The sequence below is a fragment of the Pyrenophora tritici-repentis genome, chromosome 1 (genome assembly GCF_003171515.1).
Source record: "Pyrenophora tritici-repentis strain M4 chromosome 1, whole genome shotgun sequence".
NCBI classification, from domain to species: Eukaryota; Fungi; Ascomycota; class Dothideomycetes; order Pleosporales; family Pleosporaceae; genus Pyrenophora; species Pyrenophora tritici-repentis.
In genome coordinates, this window is record NC_089390.1 from 2,328,517 (window position 1) to 2,350,958 (window position 22,442).

The window sequence follows — 22,442 nt, forward strand, 5'->3', positions numbered from 1 at the left end:
CCGCTGACATTGCTGGTACCGATGCCAGTGCCGATGCAGGTTCACGCAGCTGAACAAGCTATCCATGGATGTACTCGGTTGCCCAAAGGAGGGAGGTGGAAAGACAGGCATCTACGCTTTTTGCTTGCACATCAATATATGCACTAGACTTCATTCGCTGCTCTGCAAGCGTGGCTGCATGAAGTGGTATATAATTTGAGCGCTGATAACAACCACACTAGTTCACAGTTCACCAAAAGTCCCAGATTTCGTATTTCGCAAATCCTATCCTGATAGAATATCCGTTTTCCACATTTTCCTCCCAAACCCTTCATTCGTCCCTGCCCCTATCTCGATTCTTCCACCCACGCCAAACCCAAGCCTGGGTATATATTCAAGAAGAGGAAAAGGAATAAAATCGTAAATCTCGTTACCGCTCATGATGCCAGTTGCCAATAAACACCGCAAACCTTGTGTGAAAGGTAGCTCGAAGCCTGTGGAAAAAGTGAAAAGAAAGTTTGTACACTGCGCATGCTTCTGCCTGCTGCCCCTCCTCTGTCTAGTAGTTTGCACCATGCTCCTCCTTGGGTTTATACATGATAGTCGTCAAGAACTAGGTCTTATTAGCACACATGCCCGTGGTCGCATATCAATCCAACGTACCTTTTGTTTGTACCTTGTCGTCGCACTGGTTGCTAAGATGTTGTCCTTGATACTGCTCGTCGCCAGATGGTTCAGGACGGTGTGGTTCGGATGAATCAGCACGCTGCTGTCGTCCTTCATGGGCGTCGTGCCGTTCAAGATACTTTTGCCGAGGAAGCCGGGCAACGACGGGGGAGTAGGCAGGTTGCTCGTCATGGCGTTTGCACGAGCGTAGCGCGAGGATTCTTCGGGAGCATCAAGGTCGATGAGGTAGCGAGGAATATTCTGATGGTACTTCTTGGTTGGCTCAGGCTTGACAGGCTTGGCGGGTTCGGGGAGGGGAGCTTTAATGGTAGGTTGGACTTGGGGTGCTGGAGGGGGAGCCTGGGGCGGGTACATGGCAGCGTCGCGTTCTTGTACGGGTGTCGGAACGTCAAGCGTGTTGGCCGTGTCCTTGGATGGGCTGGTAGCGAGGGCTGGTGGCTCAGGATACGGGACTTCGATATAGTTGACGAGTATGTTTGTGTAGTCGACTGCCGTGGGCAGCTTGTCGCTCGTCCGCATGTCGTTGTCGACGAGAAAGGTGAGATGGTGGGTGCCTGGGGTGACGGAGACGTAGGCAGAAAGGGCATCTGGGTTCTTGCTGGGACCACTACAAGTTCAGACATGTCAGTATCGGTGTGCAGTGTAACGGTGGGCAGGAGAAAGATGCGCAATGCGTCGAGGATCTAGGTTCAAAGGCTGTGACCCAATATCAAGCACGTCGAGTTGATTAACGAGGTCTCAGCCAGAGTGGAGCGGATGGACAGCCACACGGGTATATGCAGGACAGGCCATGCGCTGAGACAGGGAGCAGACCAATGAACTTACTTTCGATGTAGCTTGTACTTGCGATTCCAGCCTGCAAAAGTACCCGTGACATATACACGCTCGCCAGGACCTTCCCACTCGATTAGGGTGGGCACAGTTGGGCGGCCGGTGCTGGGTGTCTTGAACTCTTCCCCGAGGTCATCGTCGTCGGCGGTGGTGGTGCTGAGCATCGAGGAGCGGCGTGGCAGCATGCCCTCGGCGTCGCTGTCCTGGATGGGGCTCCATATCTCCTGGGCCGAGATGATGGGCGATCCGGGCGTGTGCACCTCCTCCTCAATAGGCAGCGGCAGGCGGGGCGGGCGGCTGAACTGCGACGAGGGAATGTAGTCCTGCGAGGCATCGGCGGGATCTATCGAGGACAGCAGCCGCTCGGGCAGCTCGTCGCGCAGACCTTGGGGCACGTCGACGGGCTGCGTTGGCGCATCAATGGGCGGCGAGGGCGAGGGCACCTGCTGAGCTTCTGGCTGAGGCTGGGGCGCAGGCTGGGGCGCAGGCGCAGGCTCAGGCTCAGACACGGGCTGCTGCACTGCTTGGGCGATGGGGGCACTGAAGGGAGTCGTGTTGCTGGTCGTCGACGGGCGCTGCGGCGGGGTGAGGTCGCGGGGGTTCTTTTCCCGCGGCGGCTCCTTGTTTTTGTTGTGGCTACTCTGCTCGTTGCCCATGGCGGCGTCGCTGGATGGGTTGTGATTGTTGTTGTAATGCTCCTGGGCGGCGCGCAGCTGGCTGGTGACTGCTCGGGTGCTAGTTCCCACCGTTTGCGCTCGTCCACGCGAGAGCGGGCGGGCCGACGTGGGATGGCTCTCAGCGTTCTCGAGGCTCACAGACGGGGCGGCGGGGGCTTTGGCGGTGCTCAACGCCTGGATTGACTCTCGCCTCCGCGCCGAGTGGAACTGGCTGTGCGGGGGGTGGTGGATGCGTTCGCGCTCTCGCTCTCGCTCATGGTGCGCATGCCCATGTGATGTTGTCACATTGTTGGCCGTGGGAGAGGCCGGCTTCGACGACGGTGACGTCGTCGACGAGGTCCGCGAGTGCTGGTTGCCCATGGATTCCACCTTGCGGCTCGGGGGAGGTGCTGCTGGCGGTGCGTGCAAATGAGGCCTGCTTCACTGAGGACATGACATGCATGGAGAAATGTAGCATAGACGTGGAGAGAGAGAGCTTACACCCGCACCCACACTGCCACTGAAGCTATCGCGCCCCGGTCTTGGGATAGCATGCAGCGACACACAGGGATCAACATTTCCATGGCTGCAGCTGCATCAATCGTCGGACCTCCTCCGCACCCGCCAATGCCGCCGCCTATCGTGGGGCTAGTAACCGCTTCGTGGGTGCACGCGTCTGTCTGAACCCCCAACGCGACACGCAACGAGAGCTGAGAGCTGCTTCTTTGCCAGCCTACGTCACCAACCATGAGTCCCGAGTAAGCACACGACCAACGCCAAACCATAGACTAGTCCCCCCTCTACACCATGGACGCCGCAACTCTCCTCTCCTTTGCTGCGCGTCTCTCAGCCCAACTGGTCCGTCTCACCTGGTGGCCCATCAGCAAATTTATCAATGCCTGCATCATCCTCCTGCTGCCCTTTTACAATCTCACCACCTTCATTCTGCTTCCATTCATCCACCTCGCCCACGCCATCATCGCCATTCTATCCACCCCCTTCAGAGTCAAGTGGCTGGAGCAGATAGAGGTGAGCCATTATTTATTTGTCAATCTCAACACAGAGCTGCTAACTAAGTCATTGCAGACATTGTACGTCTTTCTCGGCACAGCTGGCCTCGTCGGGTGCCTCACCGGCGCCACTGTATTCGTCATCTTCAGGTTCCTGTCATCAACTCTCCATCTCGATGCGCCAATTGTGCCCGAAGAGCCCGACATGGGAAGAACTGCCGCTGAATATCGTGCCGCACGCCGTGTGAGAAAGGAGCAGATGATCGACGATTCACCGAGCACCACCCCAATTGTCTTGAAACGAGTCCCTGGGCCCCGCAGACGGGGATTGCTTTCGCAAGCAATCATCGAAGAGGAGGATTCAGACTTCTTTTGAGCCTTTCAATGTGCTTGGCTGCTATTATTAGGTCCAGTTGCATCGGCCACCAAGGTAGAGTGTCCGGAATCGCTCCAATGCAATGCCTCGGTTTGATTGCTAGGCCTCTGAAAGCAAAGTGTCGTTGTGTGCTCCTCAACAAGATTAGACTTGCTAGTATCCCCTTGACCCTTCTCGTCTTCCGTGTCAATCTTGTGTAGCTCCAAGGAAATGTCCGACAGAAAAGAGAGCTTCCTCCGCATCGCTGGCGTCGCTGGCTGTCTGGGCTGTGGGGGTGGCCGATGTTCCTTCTGCCGTAATTGCGGCCTGTTGCACGTCAGCCTCATCAGATCGTCCCGGTAGCGCCGCGTATTGACCGCGGCAACATTCTTGCGCCTTGACCCGGTGACACTCACGTTGTAGAAACGCTTTCCTTCTCATCGCTACCAGCTAGAGTGAGCCAGTGAAAGACGACCGCAGCCCATGTAACTAGCGTTCTCCATCAGCATATGCCAATGGCTTGTAGTAGCGAACATACCGTCCAAAGTACAAATGGTGAGGCAGACCTAGAAAAAAGCAGACATTAGTGTCCTTCCAGTTCCTCAGAAATATCCGACTGACGAAAGCCAATTCTTTTCCAACAAGAATAGTAAGAGCCGCGAGATTTCCAGCTGTTGGGACAATGACGAGCACGCATCCAATGAGCGTCTTCCAGAGTAACTTTTCAAACTTGCGTGCCATGACTTGGTTAGAACGTTGAAGGTCGAAGGTAGCTTTTTGCTTTGCAGTGCGACTCAAGATGCCTATTCCCTGTGCTACTCGAGATGCAAAACCTGCACCGAATGCCTCGCTGTCTTTGACCAAAGGGCTTAGGAGGTAGATAAATACGAGTGTGAGATAGAGGTTGATGACTATGTCGCATGTTAAGAGTGGGATGACGGCGTATCGTTGTAGTCCAATTCGGCAGCGTCCGTCTACGCTAGAAAGCCAATACACAGGTGAGATGAAACCAGTAAGACAGATGGCGCCAAGACTGATAACAATGGCAATTGTACTGAGCAGCCAGAAGACATCATGCTTCCGCGACAGGTGGGACGCTCGCATGGTGTGCACTCTTTCAACGAGGAACAAGTACCTGTAGGTGACATGGTAAATTGGTACTCGCAGATAAAGTATCCGCGGAGCTTACATGGCCACCTTACTACTCGCATAGAAGGCGATGCAAATTCTCATCGAAGCCTGACAGCTTCCGTTGTCGTTGAGACCGAGGCCATTGTGGACAATGGCAGAGGCGAAAACGAATCCAATCGAAAGGATGTAGAGGACCAAGACGTACACCTGTGTCAGGGTTATGCGGTGGAGCGTGTTTCGATCAACCAAACGGACGCGATGTCCTGATAGCATTAGTTGTAGTGCTATCTTTTATTGCACACATATAAGTAATGGGGTACCAAGTAGTCCGGACAATAGACAGATACAGAACTTGGAAGTCACTACGAAAGATGTCCGTGGCCCAACTGGCTCGCCGTATACAACGGGACTTTGTGCGGACAAGGCCGGCTCATCGAAGGGAAGTGGTGTTGAAGATACGGCTGTTGCAAGTAGTTGCCAAACCCCGAGCATTGTGGTGAGAAGGTGACGCAAGACGTGTGGATGCTAGGTAGGGTAGGTAAACATAATTCGTAGGTTTCAGGACATGGTAGTGGCGCTTTGAGCGAAGAGGTTCAGATGTCATCACGTCGGCCGCACATTGCTGTTAAGATGCTGTGTACCGCCATCAAGTGGGAAGGGGCGTACAGGTGGCTTGAACATTGCTTCCTTCACATTTACATGGCTTGTCGTTTTGTCGGATCATGCCTTCCTGTTTAGCGACTGGTTCACCCGTACTACATGTACCTCTCGCTCCCCGTGACCATGGAATACGAGACGTAGATACAGTCAACTCTCTGTCAACCTTTACATGCGGTATATGCGGTGTCAGAGGTGATGGGATTATGTACAACCAAGCTACCGGGCTTGGTAGGAGTAAGTGTTTTTTGCCTTTGCTCTTTCCTCCGAAGCAACCCACCCAATGAATTTGGTGCCGAATAATCCGGATTCATGGTCTGAACATGGTCTAGACATGGTCCAGGGTCGACCCGTGGTTGTATGTAGTTTTAGTCTGGACTAACGGATAGTTAAATCGCCCACGGCCGAGCCAAGGGCATCTGGTAACGAGCACTGTACAGTGGCTCACTGACTGCTCGTACGTCATGCAGGACGGGCGGTAAAGGCTCATGGATGGGGTGCTGCTGGGCATGCCATGGCAAATGTCACGACAGGCGTTGAAAGCGATCAAGATGGTGTGGCGTGCTGCACCAAGTCGTCATAAGCGGGCTGGAAATAGCGCGACGGAGCCCGAAGTTGGACCTTGGTCCGGGTGAGGTGAGATGGGAGGAGCCGCGCATGTCCGGCAGTACTGTACATATACAGTATTCTTGTTCAATTCAGCATCTTGAAGGAGAGGAGGATGAAGATTAACGAGGCCGTGGATGTGTTTGAATCTCGCAATCTCTTCTGCATGCTGCGTGCTGCGGCTTGCATGTGAATCCTCCAAGGCCGTGAAAGCCCTGTACTGGTGTGGAGTTGCCGATCTCGATACGCCGCCGCCTACCACGTCTGCGGTCTGCGCCTGCCTAGTTGAACCCTTGTCCCTGATGTGGGCTAAGCGAGATTGGCGTTGAGCACTGCCTCGCTCTATCAGCGCGTGCCTTTCCTGCACTTTCGCTATCTTTCTTCGTACACCTCGTACCCGCTCCCGCCTACTGTACTTCCAGACGGTCCTTGATGATTCACAGAGGCTTTGACTTGTACCTTGTTTAATATTTCATTACTACTTCGCCCTCGCCTACTTCTGATTTCTTTCAGACCCGCGCCCGTGCACCGCCATCCCCGAGGAAAAGGAGGTCTGCCTCCAAACAACAGTCACGATGCGCAGAGGCGTCACCATATTTTTGCTGGTTACCATTGTTGTTCTCGGCTTCGCGGTACACAGCGTATGGACACTGCTCGGTCTACTAATCGCGACTGGCCGCGAAGATGCCATTCTCCGCGAGGAGCTCCCGGCGCCAAACTCGAGCGCAATCAATGAGAAGCCGCAGTTGATCCCCAAGATCATTCACCAAACGTATATCAACGAGAGCATACCCGCGCACTGGAAGAGCCCTCAACAGAGCTGCTTGGATCTACACCCGGACTACGAGTACAAGGTACGATACATAGAGGGGCGATAATCGGCCCCATGGCTAACAGAACATAGCTATGGACCGATAAGAAATCCCGCGAGTTTATTGCTACCGAGTATGTCCCGCCGTCCGTGAATGCGCACAGCAGACGCTGACGTTTGCAGATACCCATGGTTCCTCGAGACGTTTGACGGCTACCCGTATCCCATCCAGCGCGCCGACGCCATTCGATACTTTGTACTTCACCACTTTGGCGGAATCTACATTGATCTCGATGATGTATGCATCACGATCCCCGATATGACTGGTGCGCGACTAACATTTGTAGGGATGCAACCGTAGTCTCGATCCCCTCCTAGCCTACCCAGCCTGGGTCCGTCGCACACTTCCTACGGGTATCTCCAACGATGCCATGGGCGCAGTTCCCCGCCACCCTTTCTTCCTCAAGGCCATCGATTCACTTACCGACTACAACCGCCGCTGGCCACTGCCTTATATCACCGTTATGGCGTCGACAGGCCCCCTGTTCCTGAGTCTGATCTGGAGGCATTACAACAATGCTGGACCCCTTGATTACGAGCGTGTGCGCATCCTCTTCCCGGAAGAGTACAACAACCATCCGTGGAGTTTCTTTACCCACCACCTAGGAAACAGCTGGCACAAGACCGACGTCAAGGTCATCTTCTGGCTCGGCAGGCACTGGATGCTGGTCACGATTCTCGGTTTCGTCGTCGGCTTCACCATCCTCGGCATGCTGTACAAGTTCTTCGTCTTGAACAAGCGATCCACCGGACCTGGCTCCCCCAAGATGCGTTTTCTCAACCAAAGGATGCCATTCTACCGCCGCATAAGTCAAAAGAGCTTCGAGTTCGACGACCGCCACGAGGTCTAATGCGCCTCGTTTGGCGCACTGCATTTCTTGAGCGTTGTACCCTATCTGGCATTTCTTGGCGTTTGAGTGTTTCGGCCGCTCCGCATTTTCACTTCTATCGATACTATTGAAAGAGGACCATGTGCCTTGCTATGTTTGTTTAACTTATTTGGGGCATGAGCCGTGTCGGCTCTTTTGTTATTAAAAAGGCTGGACCACTGTCGTTGTAGAAAAGGAACTTTCGGGCATTTTCATAAAATGGCCAGACAGGCGCTGGACCACGGCTGCACCGTTGGCAAACCCGAGCATATTGCCATCAGGGCTTTATTGTACGTATCTAAACGAAGCGACACCGCTCGCGATAATATGAATATGAATAACATTGACCCACATTCTCACCTTTTCAGCGGTCAGCAATTTCGGTGCAGTCTAGCACTGATCAAAACATAGACGCTGGGCGATCAGGCACTGAGTTAGCGCCTACCGCGAAGGCGTGGAGATCAGATGCCTAGTGTGATGGGGTTCCTGGTTTAACTTCCGTAACACCTGGGCGACATAACATACGGGACAGCGACAGTGTAGGTAAATCTACGTATTGTATCTGTCGTTGACATGTCTGGCGCCTATAATTATTTGTGTATACTAGGGTGTCAAGTATATCATGTCACCCGGATGATAACTTAAAACCATGAAGCACAAGGCCTGGCTATGCGTCCAAAGACATAGTGTGGGCCGCAGCAACGAGTTGTCCAGTCAACCCTAAGGCGGCAATGACGAAGCCGCCACTTCTTCCGTCATCGCCTGGCCCTACCAGAACAAGCAACCACGCAACTGCAGGGATCCGGATGTAGAGAAACAACGTTTGACTTAGGGCTCTAGTACGCCGGTATCCGTCCAGAACCCACATCGTCATCCTCCAAATCTTGCCTTTTGTTTTCATTCACCTCCCCCGTTTCCATCTAAAGAAGCTCAAGTCGACATTACTTGCGCACTATCACCTTCTACCATGCCTGGAACAACTATACCCATGCGCGAAGGCGCCGAGCTCGTCGGCGAGCATGGCTATCGATACCTACTCGTGAAGGCTCTCGGTCAAGCCAACGTATGGGTTGCCGTCGATGCAGCTACGCAAGAGAAGATATTCATTGTTAAGCAACCCAGTGATGATGACGTCGGCTATGGATGGCCGCTTTTCCAACACGAAATGATCATGCATGAGCTGCTCAAGGGCATTCCCACAATCCGACAACAGGTCGACCGCATCCCACCGACCTCACGGGCTGATCCCCCACGGATTGTACTGGAAATTCTTCAGTCCACGCTGTGGGATGCGAGGAGGGAGCGCCAATTCAGCGACGTGGAACTCAAAGGCATTATGCGCTCTGCGTTGTCTGGATTGCGAGACGTACACGCAAGAGACTTGGTGTATGCTGGTATGTCATTCAGATACCGGCCCCTCCTGATGTTTGACTAACACGTTATTCTCTTAGACCTCAAAATGCAAAACATCCTCCTCGACGGCTTCTCCCACACACCCTCCTCTTCTGCCACAGTGTCAAACCCTCAAATCACCGCCAAACTAGGCGACCTAGGCATCGTCATGGAACCGGCAAAAGGCCTCGTTCAGCCCATCATCTACCGCGCTCCAGAAGTCTATTTCAGAAACGAAATCAGTTCCGCAGCGGACATCTGGTCTTGGGGCCTGATATACTGTCAGCTTTTGGAAGCTCAGGCCTCGTTCCATAAATATGGACTTTATGATGAGTTGCTGCAGGGAAGCAGCCAGATCCAAAAGGAACGCTCTGTTGAACGCGCTATTGCACATGATTTTGGTCTCGGCTCGCTCGACTACTACGACGGCTGCAGGCTTCCGTACCACGACCGATCACACCGTGAAGGTCAGCATTGGGATCGTCTGAAGGAAAAGGGTGTTCCTGACAAGGAAATCCAATTCCTGCGCTGGGTACTGAATCCGGTGCCTACTGATCGACCCACAGCGCAAGAAATCCTCGACGCGGGATGGTTCACGATGAATGAAAAGGAAACTGGACGTATTGCTGAGAACCTCAAAGTTCGGGTTGAAGAATCGAGGCGCAGGAACATTCACAGGAAGAATAGCGAACCGTTGTTGTCTTCAGTGTCAAGCCGGTATCAGTATTCAGGCAAGGGTGCTCAAGCACCTCCGCATATTGTTGATTCTACGGTTTTGCCTAGTACATCCATGACGGAAGAGAAGCATCAGCCTGTGCAGTTTCAGCCTGTTCAGTTCCAACCCGTGGCACCCAGACCAGCGGAACAGAGCCGCCCGATGGCATCCAGAGCAAGTACACATCGCCCCGCAGCAGGCAGTACATTCATGAACTATTCATCGTTTATGAAGTGATGACAGATATGGATAGCGTCGCGCTCTTGTACGTACCGGGAGAATCACTTGTTTGAATAGTGTACATAGCATTGTATCGATCGACGGTATAGCTGAAATCAGACTTTGAGTGAATATGGAAATTCAATATATATTGTCTGATGGTCTGGTTCCCTCAGGAAGTAGTTTGAGTTAAGTTGAGTATGTTCTAGTCAAACGGTGAGAATGGCAAATTGCAGTCTAGAGTTTTCACGAATCAATGTTTCTCTTATGCACTCCACACCATGATGAATGCACTAAGAGTTACTTCAAGATGCGTTGTAATCGATGAGAAGGATACAAAAACAAGACTCGCGGACTACGGACAGAACAATCGCCGCCGCCACCGTCGCCGCCTCAGCAAAAGACTGCACGACACATGCTATGCAGTCTCATTGCGTGCAAAGCATAACTTGACATTGCAATAGAAGTCGCAATGTACCCACAGCAACGTGGACGTGCTACCGTCATTCATACATGCCGTCTCCTCACCAAACCGTGGAAATGGCTTCCATCTGTGTCTCGTTTTAGGTACAACCAGCACTACATACATTGCATCACGTACCAAGAAACAACAAAGAAACAGCCCCGCCACTTAACCACCAACACGCGTAAAAAGCGCCGAATGCACCTGCAAAACTTCAGAATAGCAGAGAAAAACGTCTAGACGAAATAACATGGTGGTGTGAGATTGTGAAAATCCAATAAGAATAAAGATAAGAATTAAATAGACGTGATCATCACGCACCGCCCCATGCTTCGATCTGATTCGTCCAAACCCGTCCATCGGCTTGACACACGCCTTCCTTGCACATCTCTCTCTGCGGCTCCCTCCTTGCTGGAACACAACAACCAGCTTTCCGCCGACACCGCCGACCCGCCGCAACCACGCCATCTAGCCCAACCAACCCACTCCAACCCAGGACCAATTCCATCGCGAAAACTCGTCCACGCCCACCCTTTCCATCAATTTTGACGCGATAGAACGCTGCAGCAGGCGCGTGCGACACTTTTGATACCGGTTTCGACGTTATTGCGACGCGTTTCTGGTGTCGTGCTGCGGTGTTGCGCAACCGAGTTGGTTGGGTGTGCGGTGACTCACACACAACGCAGCCCCCTTCTTTCGCCGCCGCCCGCCGCCCGCTCTGCTTGCTTGCCTGGGGTGCGCGCTGCACTTGCGACAACCCACATCACGTGCACGACCAACCATGACGGCGCGTGCGACAGGACAGCGCTTTCGCCAGCGCAAATTATCTACTAAACAGAATTTGCCAGTTGTGCGCGAGCACGAGGTTGAGCAGCTTGCTGATGACGATGCCTCGCGCCACATTCCCAAAGTCGAGACGGGTGTTGAGAAGGGCGAGGAGATTGTAAGTTGCGCTAGCCTGCTTTTGGACACATACAATCGTCCAGAGTCCTTGTTCAATCCAACGCATGCAGATGCGATGCACGTCGTCGCCATGCCTTGCCTTGATCCGTCCTTTTCTTTTTCTTCTTACCTCTGGTCCCTCTTTTCACAGATACTAATGCCGTCTGTAGGAGCATCATTTACAGGCCGTCATCTCTGCCGCTCAGGCAGCAGCACAGGGCTCAACTGGTGGGAAGATAGCCCAGCTCTATATCCCAACCCCGGATGCTGTCGCAAGTAATCTGCAGTATGAAGATGTTTATCCAAAACGTTTCACTCAGCCTGCAACCTACATCCGGTTCTCGTCGACTGTTGAAGATACGTCCGGCTGTCCCTATTGCATGACCAGTGATGATGTCGCCTTTCTCAAGTCTTACAACCAGAAGCGGAGCAAGAACAATCAGTGCTCTGAAGACGAGTTCGAGGAAGTCGTCTACTTCTTTGAGGAGACGACAGCCACTAAGCAGCCTTATGCTGCTGTCGACAAGTCGCCTGTGCTTGCGTTTGAAGAGCTCGAGGCAGAGTTCGACGAGACTGTAAGCTTGTCGGCGCGTCGCCATGCGAGAGAGATATACCATCACTGGAAAAACCAGCGTTTACTCAAAGGCAATCGTCCACTGTTGCCATCGTTGAAGTTCGAGACGAACCTCGAGACCGATGATGCCGATCCATATGTCTGCTTCCGCCGTCGCGAGGTCCGCCAGGTCCGAAAAACGCGCGGGCGCGACGCTCAAGTGACCGAGAAGTTGAAGAAGCTGAGAAAGGAACTCGAGGAAGCAAGAATGCTAATGCAGCAAGTCAAGCGACGAGAAGCCATGATCAAAGACCAGCTTGCCACTGACAAGACCATCTTTGAACAGCGACATACTGTCAAGGAGCTCAAGCGGAAGCTTGGTATCAAGGGTGATGATGATGAGTTACTCATCACTCAAAAGGTATGTTGCCGTACTACACCTGTAACAGCTGTGGGGATTACTAACGTATCACAGCCCGCACCCAAACCAAAGAGAGCGGTTGATGTGGAGCGGCAACGCCAGACTTTGCCCGGTATGAAGCCAACGAGCACTCGTCCAGACGGGCGTCTTGTGGATGGCGATATTGTCTACCTCGAGGAGCAGCAAGCTAAGCGGACCGAGGCAATCGACAGCTTCATCGAAGATAACCTTGTCAAGCACCAGAAATGGAATGTTGGCTGGGTCGACGCAACATGGCGGCCCATCACCCCGCCCCTGGAACCAGCTGCCGCGAAGTCAGACTTCCGTACAGTGTTCACGGAGAGTCAGCTTCCCACACCTCCTGCATCTGTGTCTGAAGAGGAAGGCGCTGATGCAATGGCAGTGGTGCCGTTGAGCAAACAGCCCGACTCGCGGAGAATTGCGCGCATACGCTTCGCTACACCACCTGACGATGTACCATTTCAAGACCAGTCTCGCTACCGACGGAGAATAGGTCGAGGAGGGCGCATGATGATTGATCGTCGTGGTGTGAAGCGCCAGAAGACCGAACGAGTAGATGACCGTCTAGCAGACCGATGGAGATTTGCCGGTGATAGTAGCGAAGATGAACAGACGTATCCCGTTGACTGGACTGACACCCTGCACATCAGGTATCGCATGATGATTGAGCGCCAGGGTGAAAAGACTGCTGCGCAACAGCCCCCGGCAGCTTCAAATCGTCGGGCGATTGAGGGGCACAATCGGCCGGCGCCCGGTACGTATCACGCCGTAAACCAGCCTGCACCAACAGCTGCGAACGCCGGCAAGTAATCGCTGCGGTCCCAACTCTTCTTTTAGCCCTCTTTATTACAAGTTGTAGTGTGGTGGTGTTGGCCGACAAGTTATACCCTTTTCTTTTTTATTCGCACGGAAGGATCCAGAGATCTACAAAGTTATGTACAATAAGCTCGTATACTAGGGGAGGAGTGGTTAGTTGGGCGGCTAGCCGATGGCGTGTGTGGTCTGTTTAGAGCGCAAATTAGCAAGTCGAAATTTCAGAAACTTGAAATAGACGCTGGGTTGAGTGCTGCGAGGGCTCCGCCTGGCGAAAAAAAAAATCTTAAAACTTACTTGAATGACCTGCTCGTCCTCTGGAAGGAAAGCGCCGACGTGTGGCTATAGGTTGGCTGGTGGACAAGTTCCCCAGGATTCTTCTTCACGTTCGGTGCTTCTTTCCTGTACCACCCATCTCCACATCACCCTCCTCGTCTACTTCTCTTGACCTCTTCATTGTCGCCCCACTATCTCTTGCCATCTTTTCCGCCAGCGCTTCTTCCGCCTGAATCAAAAGCTTCTTCTCTCCAATGCGCACAGCCTTTGCCATGGCACACCGGCGCTGCTCAATCGTCGTCGTACCAACAGGAGGCACCTCCTCGTGCATCTGCAAGTCTTGCTCTAATGTAGTAGTATACTGCGCAATCCTCGCCTGCAATATCTTATGCAACATGCCTGCTCCTTGTCCCGTAATCTTCTCCGGTTTCGGCAACTTTCCCTTGCTCTTCAGACGCTCAAAGTCCTCATTGGAAAGGAGCATGCTCTCAACCAGAACGACAAGCTCAGGCGATAGGCTCTCCTGTAGTGTGAAAGGGGTGCTGGAAGCGATATCGTAGCCAGTATCCAGCACCTCTTGCTCATCTAGATACTCCAATCTGTTCTCTTGCCATACACCCTCATGTACAAGGATCTCGCTGACAAGGTCTGTGGGGATTTCGACCACATCGTACTGCGCATAGTTGTCCGTGACGTAGCCGTACCGCCGCAGCAAGTCGCTCCTCGGGAGAGGACCATAGTCGTTGAATATTTCTTCCCCTGCCTGGATGGGCTTTAGAGCCTTCATCTCAAGACAGTCCTTTTCGTAGAACAGTCGAGCGTTGCAGCGGTCGGCGTCAGCGTTCAGCATATCGGCCAAGGGAACCATGCCTTTGGGAAGGGCAGCGTCTTCTTCTTCCTCAGCGAAGCCCTCTTCGTCCACCTCTTTAGTAGGTGTAGCGGGCTCCACGTCGAACGCGTAGGCCATGATAAGGCTGCCCATTTTATGCATCAACTCGAGGTTCTCGAGACTGCGCATTTCCTTGGCTTTGTCCTTTGCTCTCTCATCTCCGCTAAACACTATGTCTGCAAACTCCTCGATCACTGGCAATAACTGCTCGAGAAAGGCTTCATCGGCGCTTTCTTTGCCGACCTTGCCGACCACAGCACTGGCCTGCAGCTCTGCTAGCTCGTCTTCGGTCCAGAACATGAGCGTGTTGAACTCGGTCGGCAAAACGGCGAAGTAGGGGGCCCAGTTTGACGCAGAACCGTTGTGATACTCATAGAGCATGACGAGGATAAGGGAGAGCCAAGGGCCGAGGAGCGAAAGGGTAGCGGCGGGGATCTCGGTGGAAAGGATACTGTTTTCCACGCTGAGAATAGAGGCGCGGGGTATACGAAAGAGAAGCTCGTGCTCGGCAATATCCTGACTGGCAACTGTGAATTATCAGCCATTTTTCTGAGGCTTGTTTGCAGTACGAGTGGCGGGGGGTGGGGTTTGACGTCTCTGCGAACGGGTGTGGAATCACTCACCAACGCCCCTCCCAGCATCTTTATTCCTCAGATCCTCCAATTTAATCTTTGGGCTGATTTCCGCACCAGATTGTCGCAGCCATGCTAGGAAGGCCTGGCTGGCGCTGTCGAAGTCAGCCATGCGCAGAGTGTTTTGTGTTTTGTGATGTAGGATGGAGGTTTGGTGGTGGATATTTCGGTGAATTATTATTTAGCGGTTGGGAACCGAGGCTGCGCTTGTGGTCCGAGCGGAGTGATAGTTATGTGCCGGGGTGAAGACACCGTACTTTCTACGGGGAGTGTTCGAGAGAGATGGTGGATCCCTTAAATAAACAGCTCGAGAATACGCGATAATGAGTTTTGGTTCAGGGCGGAGCAGGTAGCTCGTCTTGTGCGAAGTGCGACAATGTGGTTAGATGGACGCAGACTCACGTCGATGACGTCTTACTTCGAGACTCTTATGCAGTCGTTTCAAACAATATCCCATCTAACAACAGCATCTGTATGACCGCAAGAATAGCTTCAGTCATGCAGACACGACCCTCTAGTCGACTGATTGCAGTTGCCAAGCGTGATGGCTGCAGCCCTATGATGCATGTCAGATCCTTATCGCGACGATAACATTTTCCAACGTCACCCCGCATCGCTGCACGCGACACCCTCAATTGCATGTCGCAGAAGCAGCCGCCATGATTGCCATAGGACTTGAAGGAAGTGCCAACAAGATAGGCGTTGGCGTGATATCGCATCCGGGGCCGAACAAGCCGCCCATCATCCTCGCGAATTTACGGCACACGTATATTTCCCCCGCTGGAGAGGGTTTCTTGCCAAAGGATACTGCCATACATCACCGAGCATGGGTCGTGAGACTAATCAAACAGGCTGTGAAGCAAGCCGGTGTCAAGATTGAGGAAATTGATTGTATCTGCTACACCAAGGGGCCAGGAATGGGTGCGCCACTCCAGAGCGTTGCGTTGGCGGCAAGAACTATCGCCTTACTATGGGGGAAACCAATGGTTGGCGTGAATCATTGCGTTGGGCGTCAGTATAACTGGTCATTTGATATAGAAGAAAAAGCTGAATGATGATAGACATCGAGATGGGTCGCTCAATAACGCGCGCCGATAACCCCGTTGTCCTCTACGTGTCCGGTGGAAACACACAAGTCATCGCCTACTCCGCTCAGCGCTATCGTATATTCGGCGAGACGTTGGATATTGCCATAGGAAACTGCATAGATCGATTTGCTCGCACACTCATGATACCCAACGACCCCTTTCCGGGATACAACGTTGAGCAACTGGCTAAAAAAGGGAAAAACCTTGTTGATCTACCATATGGAGTGAAGGGCATGGATGCCAGCTTCTCGGGTATATTGGCTGCTGCGGACCTCCTTGCACGCGGATTGGACGAATCACTGCCGGATGCCAAACGACTGAAGACTGAAGACGGCGAGCTAGTGACAAGAGAGGATATGTGTTTTTCTCTGCAAGAGACCATTTTCGCCATGTTGGTGGAAATCACAGAGCGCGCCATGGCGCACGTTGGATCCCAACAAGTGTTGGTTGTGGGTGGTGTAGGTTCAAACATGCGATTACAGCAGATGATGGGAATGATGGCAAGGGACAGGGGTGGCAATGTGTTTGCGACTGACGAGATGTTCTGTATTGACAACGGCATCATGATTGCGCACGCAGGTCTGTTGGAGTATGGAACAGGCATCAAGACTGAGCTGAAAGATACCACATGCACGCAGCGTTTCAGAACGGATGAGGTCTTTGTTGGGTGGAGGACTGACTGAGGTACGCTTTCTTTCAATATGATACCCAGGCTGAGATTCCAATCACCTTTTTTTAATCGTTATCAATTCTTAGCGTATGCAGTGAGAGAACCTGCGCTCGAGCTCTTCCCATGTGCTTGAACATTGCGCACAGACTCATTCTACATATGTATGACCACACACTTTGCGCCCTCTTGTCCTGCTCTATAGTTCATATCGAACCACTAAAGATTTCCAGCTGTAAACGCATCAAGAGTGTTCACAACATTTCGGAAGAGCCCAGTTTATCAAATTCGCCTTGCGCCCAGGAACGCCGTCGACTCGGGAACCATCCACTGAATTGAATACTACGACCATGGTTGGCAACCGAAAGCACAGAATGGAGATGTTCGCCCCTGTTATGTCTTCCAAGTCCGTTGCTGCCACCATATCTATGCGCGCTTCTCCCACTCGTCACGTAAGTCCCTCTAGACATGTTTACCGTCAACCCACGAGAGGTTCGATACTAATCAGGATAAAAGACATGGAGAGTGCCCATAAACATGCGAATTGATGTCTGAAAAAAGCGCAATGTGGGTTGTAAGACTTACCTGTAACGAGCAATACGCAAAAGAGGTTGCGGCGCGAAAGGTTGCTGAAGCGCGCGCCGATGCAGTTGATGTCGAGAACTCGAAGCTACTTACGATGATCGATCGTCAAACCGGTACTATCACAGAGCTGCAGAACGAACTCAGCAAGGCCATCGAATCTCTCGAGACGCTTCGTGAGTAGCACCTCACTATTCGTGGCAGCCCGTACACACAACGATGTAACAGAAAAACAGTTTCACTTGCCCGATTAATATACCTGATATCCGCTGAACGATCACATGAACGCATTATGGACCTAGGGAGTGTATAGGATTTCCGGGCATGCGGCGCTTAAGGAAGGAATACTCATAGTAGCCCAAAACCATTTGTCTGCATCCGCACGATAATCTTTACATCATGACAATTGTCTATCTACTAAGAAAGATAGTTAATGGTGAGCCAGTGGTTATTTACCTCTAGGGCGATGCGAAAGTCATCACTGCTATAAGCAAATAGTGGACGAGCTTTTAGAGGTCTATTATCGGAAAACGAAACTCTTAATGTATGACTAGTGTATTAGGCAGGTCCCTACTATTCTAGCTCTCCCTTCGATTATGAGAGGTGTTTTACTAGGCAACTGTGTTAGGTACATCGAGCTTTTCGATCCATCTAACTACACCCACTTGGATATGCCGGAGACTCCTCTAAATAGAATGCTTGCTATTGACCGGTACAAAGTGCCAAAATATGCTATAGAGCTCTGTTGTGATTTGTCTGGTCTACTAGAAACCGTCAACGACTGTTGCAAAATTCATATACGTTTCACAATATTAGTTGAATCCGCCGAAAGAGATGTCTGCCACTGTATGCTTAACGTATGCCCAGTCTGTTTCGACTAATGCCCAAGCTCCTCCAGCGAGGCAGTGTGATAAACTTTGGTAACGGCCCGTTGATGTCTACCGTGAATCCAACTGCTCTATGTAGGGTTTTTGGTTAACTAATTGGAGATTGTGCTGTAGTAAGTAGAATGAGTGCTATGAGATTGATAAGAGTAGTTATATCCAGCTAACTTATTCTTAGGCGCAAGGTTACTGTGAGGGAAGGTCGAACTATCTAATAGGCATTTCTGATGCGAGGTGGGTGATGTCGACGCTGTCGCCATCAGCAGAGCCGAAAAAGCATAATTGCCGAGGTAGGAAGGCACTACCTAACCCACGACACGTCGTCGATTCTGAGCACATTGCCAGAAGTTCGCAGTCCTTCTATGCTATCTTTACAAATTCGCGTACAATTTAATATTTTCTTACAAATTGGAATCAGCTGAGTAAGAGGCTTGGATGACCTGGCGCACAGTGGAGAACGCCTGGACGGCGTACAGTACATGAGCCTCGACTAGGACGGATTGGTCGCTAGAGGCTGCGGGTCCCAACAGCCGGCATTTTGCTAATGCATCGCTTGCGCCCTGTTGGTAAAGCTTGGTGGAGGCCTACGCTGACGTTGCTGGACGCCTGGACGCCTCGAAACACTTAAAGACGCGATGATAGCCTTGGGAAATGTCAATTAGCTTTGTGTCAATATAATGTTGTGCTTTCACACCCCGTTGCTGCTTGTTGCAGCAGCCAATGCGGTCATTGCGGCTTCGAGTGATGGATGCGGCAAGCCACTACCCGACAAGGTTCATCTTGATGAGTCTGTAAACCTTTCACTGGAGAGCGACAGCGGTATCACGCCTCGGAAATATCGCCTGCACATCCCCGCATCCTATGATACCAGCAGTCCAGTGCCGCTTATCTTGTCCTTCCATGGCCGCGGCAAAGATGCCGAATACCAGGAGGCTCTAAGTCAGTTCTCTAATGCGACTTATGGATTCCAGGGAATTTCCGTATACCCTGAGGGGATACCGGTGAGCAGCCATTAGTTGAAACGAATATGATGCCACACAGTACTAACATCTCAGAACACGAAAGGAACGCAGCAATGGCAAGGCGACCCTGACGCGCCTGCTTCCATCAATGACGTCACCTTTACCCTGGAGCTTCTTGACCACATCCAATCTAGGTACTGTATCGATACCTCGCGCATCTATGCAACTGGAAAGTCGAATGGTGGGGGATTTACCGGCGTCTTGGCTTGCGATGCTACAGCGACGACGCGCATTGCAGCCTTTGCGCCAGTATCCGGCGCCTTCTACCTCGATGCCAACCAACAACCCATGCCTTGCAACCCCAGCCGAAAGCCAATACCACTAATCGACTTCCACGGCTGGCACGATAAAACCATCCCCTACGGTGGCGGGATCAACACTCGGGGCAATGCAAATTCCACAAGTATCGTTGCTTACATGGATGATTGGGCAAAGCGTGATGGTTTCGAGGTTGCGGCGAATACCACGTCGTATCTTTGCAGCGGAAACATGAGGGTCACGAGGTATAGTTGGGATGATGTGGTAATTCATTACAACTACACGAATCTGGAGCATGACTGGCCAAGCTCTTTTCCCAACGGCGACACTAAGAATTTGTTAACCTGTAAGGAGGCTGAGGCGACATCTATTATTCTGGAATGGTTCACAAAATGGACGTTGTGAATGTAAGAAGCATTTGGTAGTAATCGCTATCAATTGCTGTTGCTCGGCCATTGCAATAGCAATTTATTTTTATTTTAGGCTCTTAATTCGTCATATTCTTTCTACAACCTTCTCGCGCTGGTAACGTGAGGTGGAGAACAGTGGCGGTAATCTGTCGCCGTTCCTAGGCAACACCGTTTGCACGTGTGAGGTAAACACTGGACCCTGAATATACATCTCTGTGGACGCATAGATGATCTAAAACATAACCGCCCAATTCTTCATCTGACATCAACGACAGTCTTACAGAGAGAATGACTTCACCGGTGCACCCAGGGTATCGGCAGGCCATGGCGTGGACGCCTACGCTCCAATCATATGAAGAGTACCTGCAAACTTCGGCAGCCTACTACACAACCTACCGAGGCCTTATCCGCAACCAAGATGGGTCGTTTGGCGGGTTCATCCGCAATCCTCAGCCAGTGCACATGATAGGTGGATACTGGATTTTTCGATACAAGAAAGACGAGCAACGCGCCCATGCACGCGGCATTTGGGAACCGGAACAGATCCTGATGAAAACCGAGCTAAGCCAGTCAAACTACGAGGACATTGAAATCAGGTGGATGAGAGGATACAACGACCCAAACGCCATCATGGCACTCGCCGGCACCGCATCATGGCACTTGGGCGCCATTAGTGAGATACGTCATCTTCTCGGTTGGCCCATGTCGTCCCGAGACCATACCCCCATCTATCCTAGTGGTACAGATGCGCGACTGAAGCGCTACTGGGATGAGAAGTATGCCTTGCTTCATCCGCAGCTTCTTGTTGCGCCGACACCCATCACGCCGGCGCTTCCTGCAAATAGCTCGGCCCCGGAGTTCCCTCAAACTGCCATATCCACTGGCTTCCCCAAATCAGTGCCGACGCATGAGCCGGAAGCCGCAAACCATACCGCAACAAGTTCACCACTTGCTTTGGAGGGAGAAGCTAGTAGAACTCTGTCTCCCACTACCTCAACCTCCAGAAGCGGGCCAGATGATCAGAGTTGTTACCACCAGCCAACTACACACCGAGCTGCCTGGCATGATCAAGTGACTCCCAATGGGATCCGAGAATCAGTGCGACAAATCTCACCAGCGGATGTTCCTGAGCAGATTGAGTACGAGGATGATTGGGAAACAGATTCTTCGGGCACGTACATTGAACGCGAGACGGATGCTCATACGGGGCCAGATGTGCTTGCCGGTGTGCATCCTTCTCTGTGTGAGGGTACTCGTACAAATGCGGATGCTTCTGACTCCACGCACCTTCTCACTGAATTCGATGCTCCTACTAACGTGGAAGGTCCGACCAGCGTGAATGCACCTACCCACCAAGACGTTCCTTCCGATACAGATTTACCTTTCAACGCGACTGCTACTACTGATGCGGAAGCTATTGCCAATGACGCGCATACCGAGGTGGAAGCCCACGTCCACGCGAATGTTTCTGACACGGGTATTGTCTCTACCAACACGAGCATTGTCACAACTGCAGCTGCTTCTGAAGATTCCACGCCCCCTCCCGACACAAAAGTACCTATGAATGCACAAGTCTGCATTCACGCAATGGCCCCCACCGACGCAAATATCTCGTCCCATGCGCATGTTCCTACCAGCGCTAAACCTGTTACCGGCGCAAAGATCAATACCGACAATATTTCTGAGGAACTGCGTACCTACATGGAGGACTTGAAGAATCTACCATGCATGGACTGTGGGAAACTAGACAGTCATACAGTAGACTGTCACCTTGGGAGTAAGTACCTACCTATGCACCTATCTGTCTCACGTCGTTAACATCATCACGACCTCAAACCAAAAGACAACCCCACAATACTCGACTACCGCGTCTTGGCGGATGCTGTTGAGCGTTTTGATCCTGGTCCTTGGAAGGCACATTTTGATCCATTCCCCGCGAGGGAACCGGAGGATACGGCGACGCAGATACGAGGAATGGCGGACATCATACGGAATGAGGACAGCTACAGAGACAACGTCGAGCTTCATCATCTGCCAGATCATTTGATGATCATTCTCTGGGCATTTACAGTCTCGGGCCAGGTCATCGAGGAATAAGCTGCTTATGTGGACATGTTCAATTGCCTGGGGACGCTAGGCGATGGCTTATCAACTGAAATATAGTCAGGGGCCAGTGAAAAGCTTCAAGAGGATTCATATGAAGCTTCTACGATTGTAACATAGTCAGAGACTCCCCTGCGTCATCAATAAAATCCTACTTGCAAGCGTTTACAATTATTCCTCTCACTGTGGACATCCCGTGAGTTAGCTTTCACTGAGCGCCGCGCAATGTGACTGCATCTTTCGGCCCTCTTCAAAGTACAGCTAAACGCCGAGTATAAAATGCCTCAGTCGAGCTGAATGTGCAGTGATAATATCTCGGTATCCTTGTTATATTAGATTGGCGTTGCTAACCCCCCACTTCGTCCTATTTGGGTCATCTGCCGAGGTAAAGCATCACAACACGTCACGGTGGACTGAACATTTAGCAAAGATCGACCTGC

The 22,442-nt window shown here is 51.9% G+C and overlaps 11 protein-coding genes across 11 annotated transcripts; 7 read left to right on the forward strand and 4 right to left on the reverse strand.

The window, feature by feature from the left end:
* Positions 1-538: 538 nt before the first annotated feature.
* Positions 539-1,682, reverse strand: PtrM4_009290 (uncharacterized protein; the record flags this gene model as incomplete). The annotated part of the gene is made up of 3 exons (XM_001930900.2): positions 539-592; positions 643-1,273; positions 1,492-1,682. 3 exons carry the CDS (start codon positions 1,680-1,682, stop codon positions 539-541), a joined length of 876 nt encoding a protein of 291 aa, XP_001930935.2.
* A 745-nt stretch (positions 1,683-2,427) lies between these two features.
* Positions 2,428-2,631, reverse strand: PtrM4_009300 (uncharacterized protein; the record flags this gene model as incomplete). Its single annotated transcript, XM_066102927.1, has 1 exon — positions 2,428-2,631. The coding sequence occupies one exon, from the start codon at positions 2,629-2,631 to the stop codon at positions 2,428-2,430; it is 204 nt and encodes a 67-aa protein (XP_065965129.1).
* A 329-nt stretch (positions 2,632-2,960) lies between these two features.
* Positions 2,961-3,539, forward strand: PtrM4_009310 (uncharacterized protein; the record flags this gene model as incomplete). The annotated part of the gene is made up of 2 exons (XM_001930901.2): positions 2,961-3,182; positions 3,240-3,539. 2 exons carry the CDS (start codon positions 2,961-2,963, stop codon positions 3,537-3,539), a joined length of 522 nt encoding a protein of 173 aa, XP_001930936.1.
* A 391-nt stretch (positions 3,540-3,930) lies between these two features.
* PtrM4_009320 (uncharacterized protein) lies at positions 3,931-5,141 on the reverse strand (the record flags this gene model as incomplete). The annotated part of the gene is made up of 5 exons (XM_066102928.1): positions 3,931-4,007; positions 4,057-4,084; positions 4,140-4,653; positions 4,708-4,912; positions 4,970-5,141. 5 exons carry the CDS (start codon positions 5,139-5,141, stop codon positions 3,931-3,933), a joined length of 996 nt encoding a protein of 331 aa, XP_065965130.1.
* Positions 5,142-6,487: 1,346 nt separating this feature from the next.
* PtrM4_009330 (mannosyl phosphorylinositol ceramide synthase SUR1) lies at positions 6,488-7,634 on the forward strand (the record flags this gene model as incomplete). The annotated part of the gene is made up of 4 exons (XM_001930903.2): positions 6,488-6,766; positions 6,817-6,857; positions 6,907-7,021; positions 7,071-7,634. The coding sequence occupies 4 exons, from the start codon at positions 6,488-6,490 to the stop codon at positions 7,632-7,634; spliced, it is 999 nt and encodes a 332-aa protein (XP_001930938.2).
* A 985-nt stretch (positions 7,635-8,619) lies between these two features.
* On the forward strand, positions 8,620-9,996 carry PtrM4_009340 (SPS1, Serine-threonine protein kinase; the record flags this gene model as incomplete). Its single annotated transcript, XM_001930904.2, has 2 exons — positions 8,620-9,046; positions 9,104-9,996. The coding sequence occupies 2 exons, from the start codon at positions 8,620-8,622 to the stop codon at positions 9,994-9,996; spliced, it is 1,320 nt and encodes a 439-aa protein (XP_001930939.2).
* Positions 9,997-11,222: 1,226 nt separating this feature from the next.
* Positions 11,223-13,188, forward strand: PtrM4_009350 (EPL1 domain containing protein; the record flags this gene model as incomplete). The annotated part of the gene is made up of 3 exons (XM_001930905.1): positions 11,223-11,384; positions 11,554-12,357; positions 12,412-13,188. 3 exons carry the CDS (start codon positions 11,223-11,225, stop codon positions 13,186-13,188), a joined length of 1,743 nt encoding a protein of 580 aa, XP_001930940.1.
* A 385-nt stretch (positions 13,189-13,573) lies between these two features.
* Positions 13,574-15,100, reverse strand: PtrM4_009360 (SET domain-containing protein RMS1; the record flags this gene model as incomplete). Its single annotated transcript, XM_001930906.1, has 2 exons — positions 13,574-14,883; positions 14,980-15,100. 2 exons carry the CDS (start codon positions 15,098-15,100, stop codon positions 13,574-13,576), a joined length of 1,431 nt encoding a protein of 476 aa, XP_001930941.1.
* Positions 15,101-15,647: 547 nt separating this feature from the next.
* PtrM4_009370 (O-sialoglycoprotein endopeptidase) lies at positions 15,648-16,759 on the forward strand (the record flags this gene model as incomplete). The annotated part of the gene is made up of 2 exons (XM_001930907.1): positions 15,648-15,999; positions 16,050-16,759. 2 exons carry the CDS (start codon positions 15,648-15,650, stop codon positions 16,757-16,759), a joined length of 1,062 nt encoding a protein of 353 aa, XP_001930942.1.
* Positions 16,760-17,308: 549 nt separating this feature from the next.
* Positions 17,309-19,894, forward strand: PtrM4_009380 (LpqC, Poly(3-hydroxybutyrate) depolymerase; the record flags this gene model as incomplete). The annotated part of the gene is made up of 3 exons (XM_001930909.2): positions 17,309-17,501; positions 18,924-19,210; positions 19,265-19,894. The coding sequence occupies 3 exons, from the start codon at positions 17,309-17,311 to the stop codon at positions 19,892-19,894; spliced, it is 1,110 nt and encodes a 369-aa protein (XP_001930944.2).
* Positions 19,895-20,223: 329 nt separating this feature from the next.
* PtrM4_009390 (uncharacterized protein) lies at positions 20,224-21,996 on the forward strand (the record flags this gene model as incomplete). The annotated part of the gene is made up of 2 exons (XM_001930910.2): positions 20,224-21,676; positions 21,743-21,996. The coding sequence occupies 2 exons, from the start codon at positions 20,224-20,226 to the stop codon at positions 21,994-21,996; spliced, it is 1,707 nt and encodes a 568-aa protein (XP_001930945.2).
* Between the last annotated feature and the right edge of the window lie 446 nt (positions 21,997-22,442).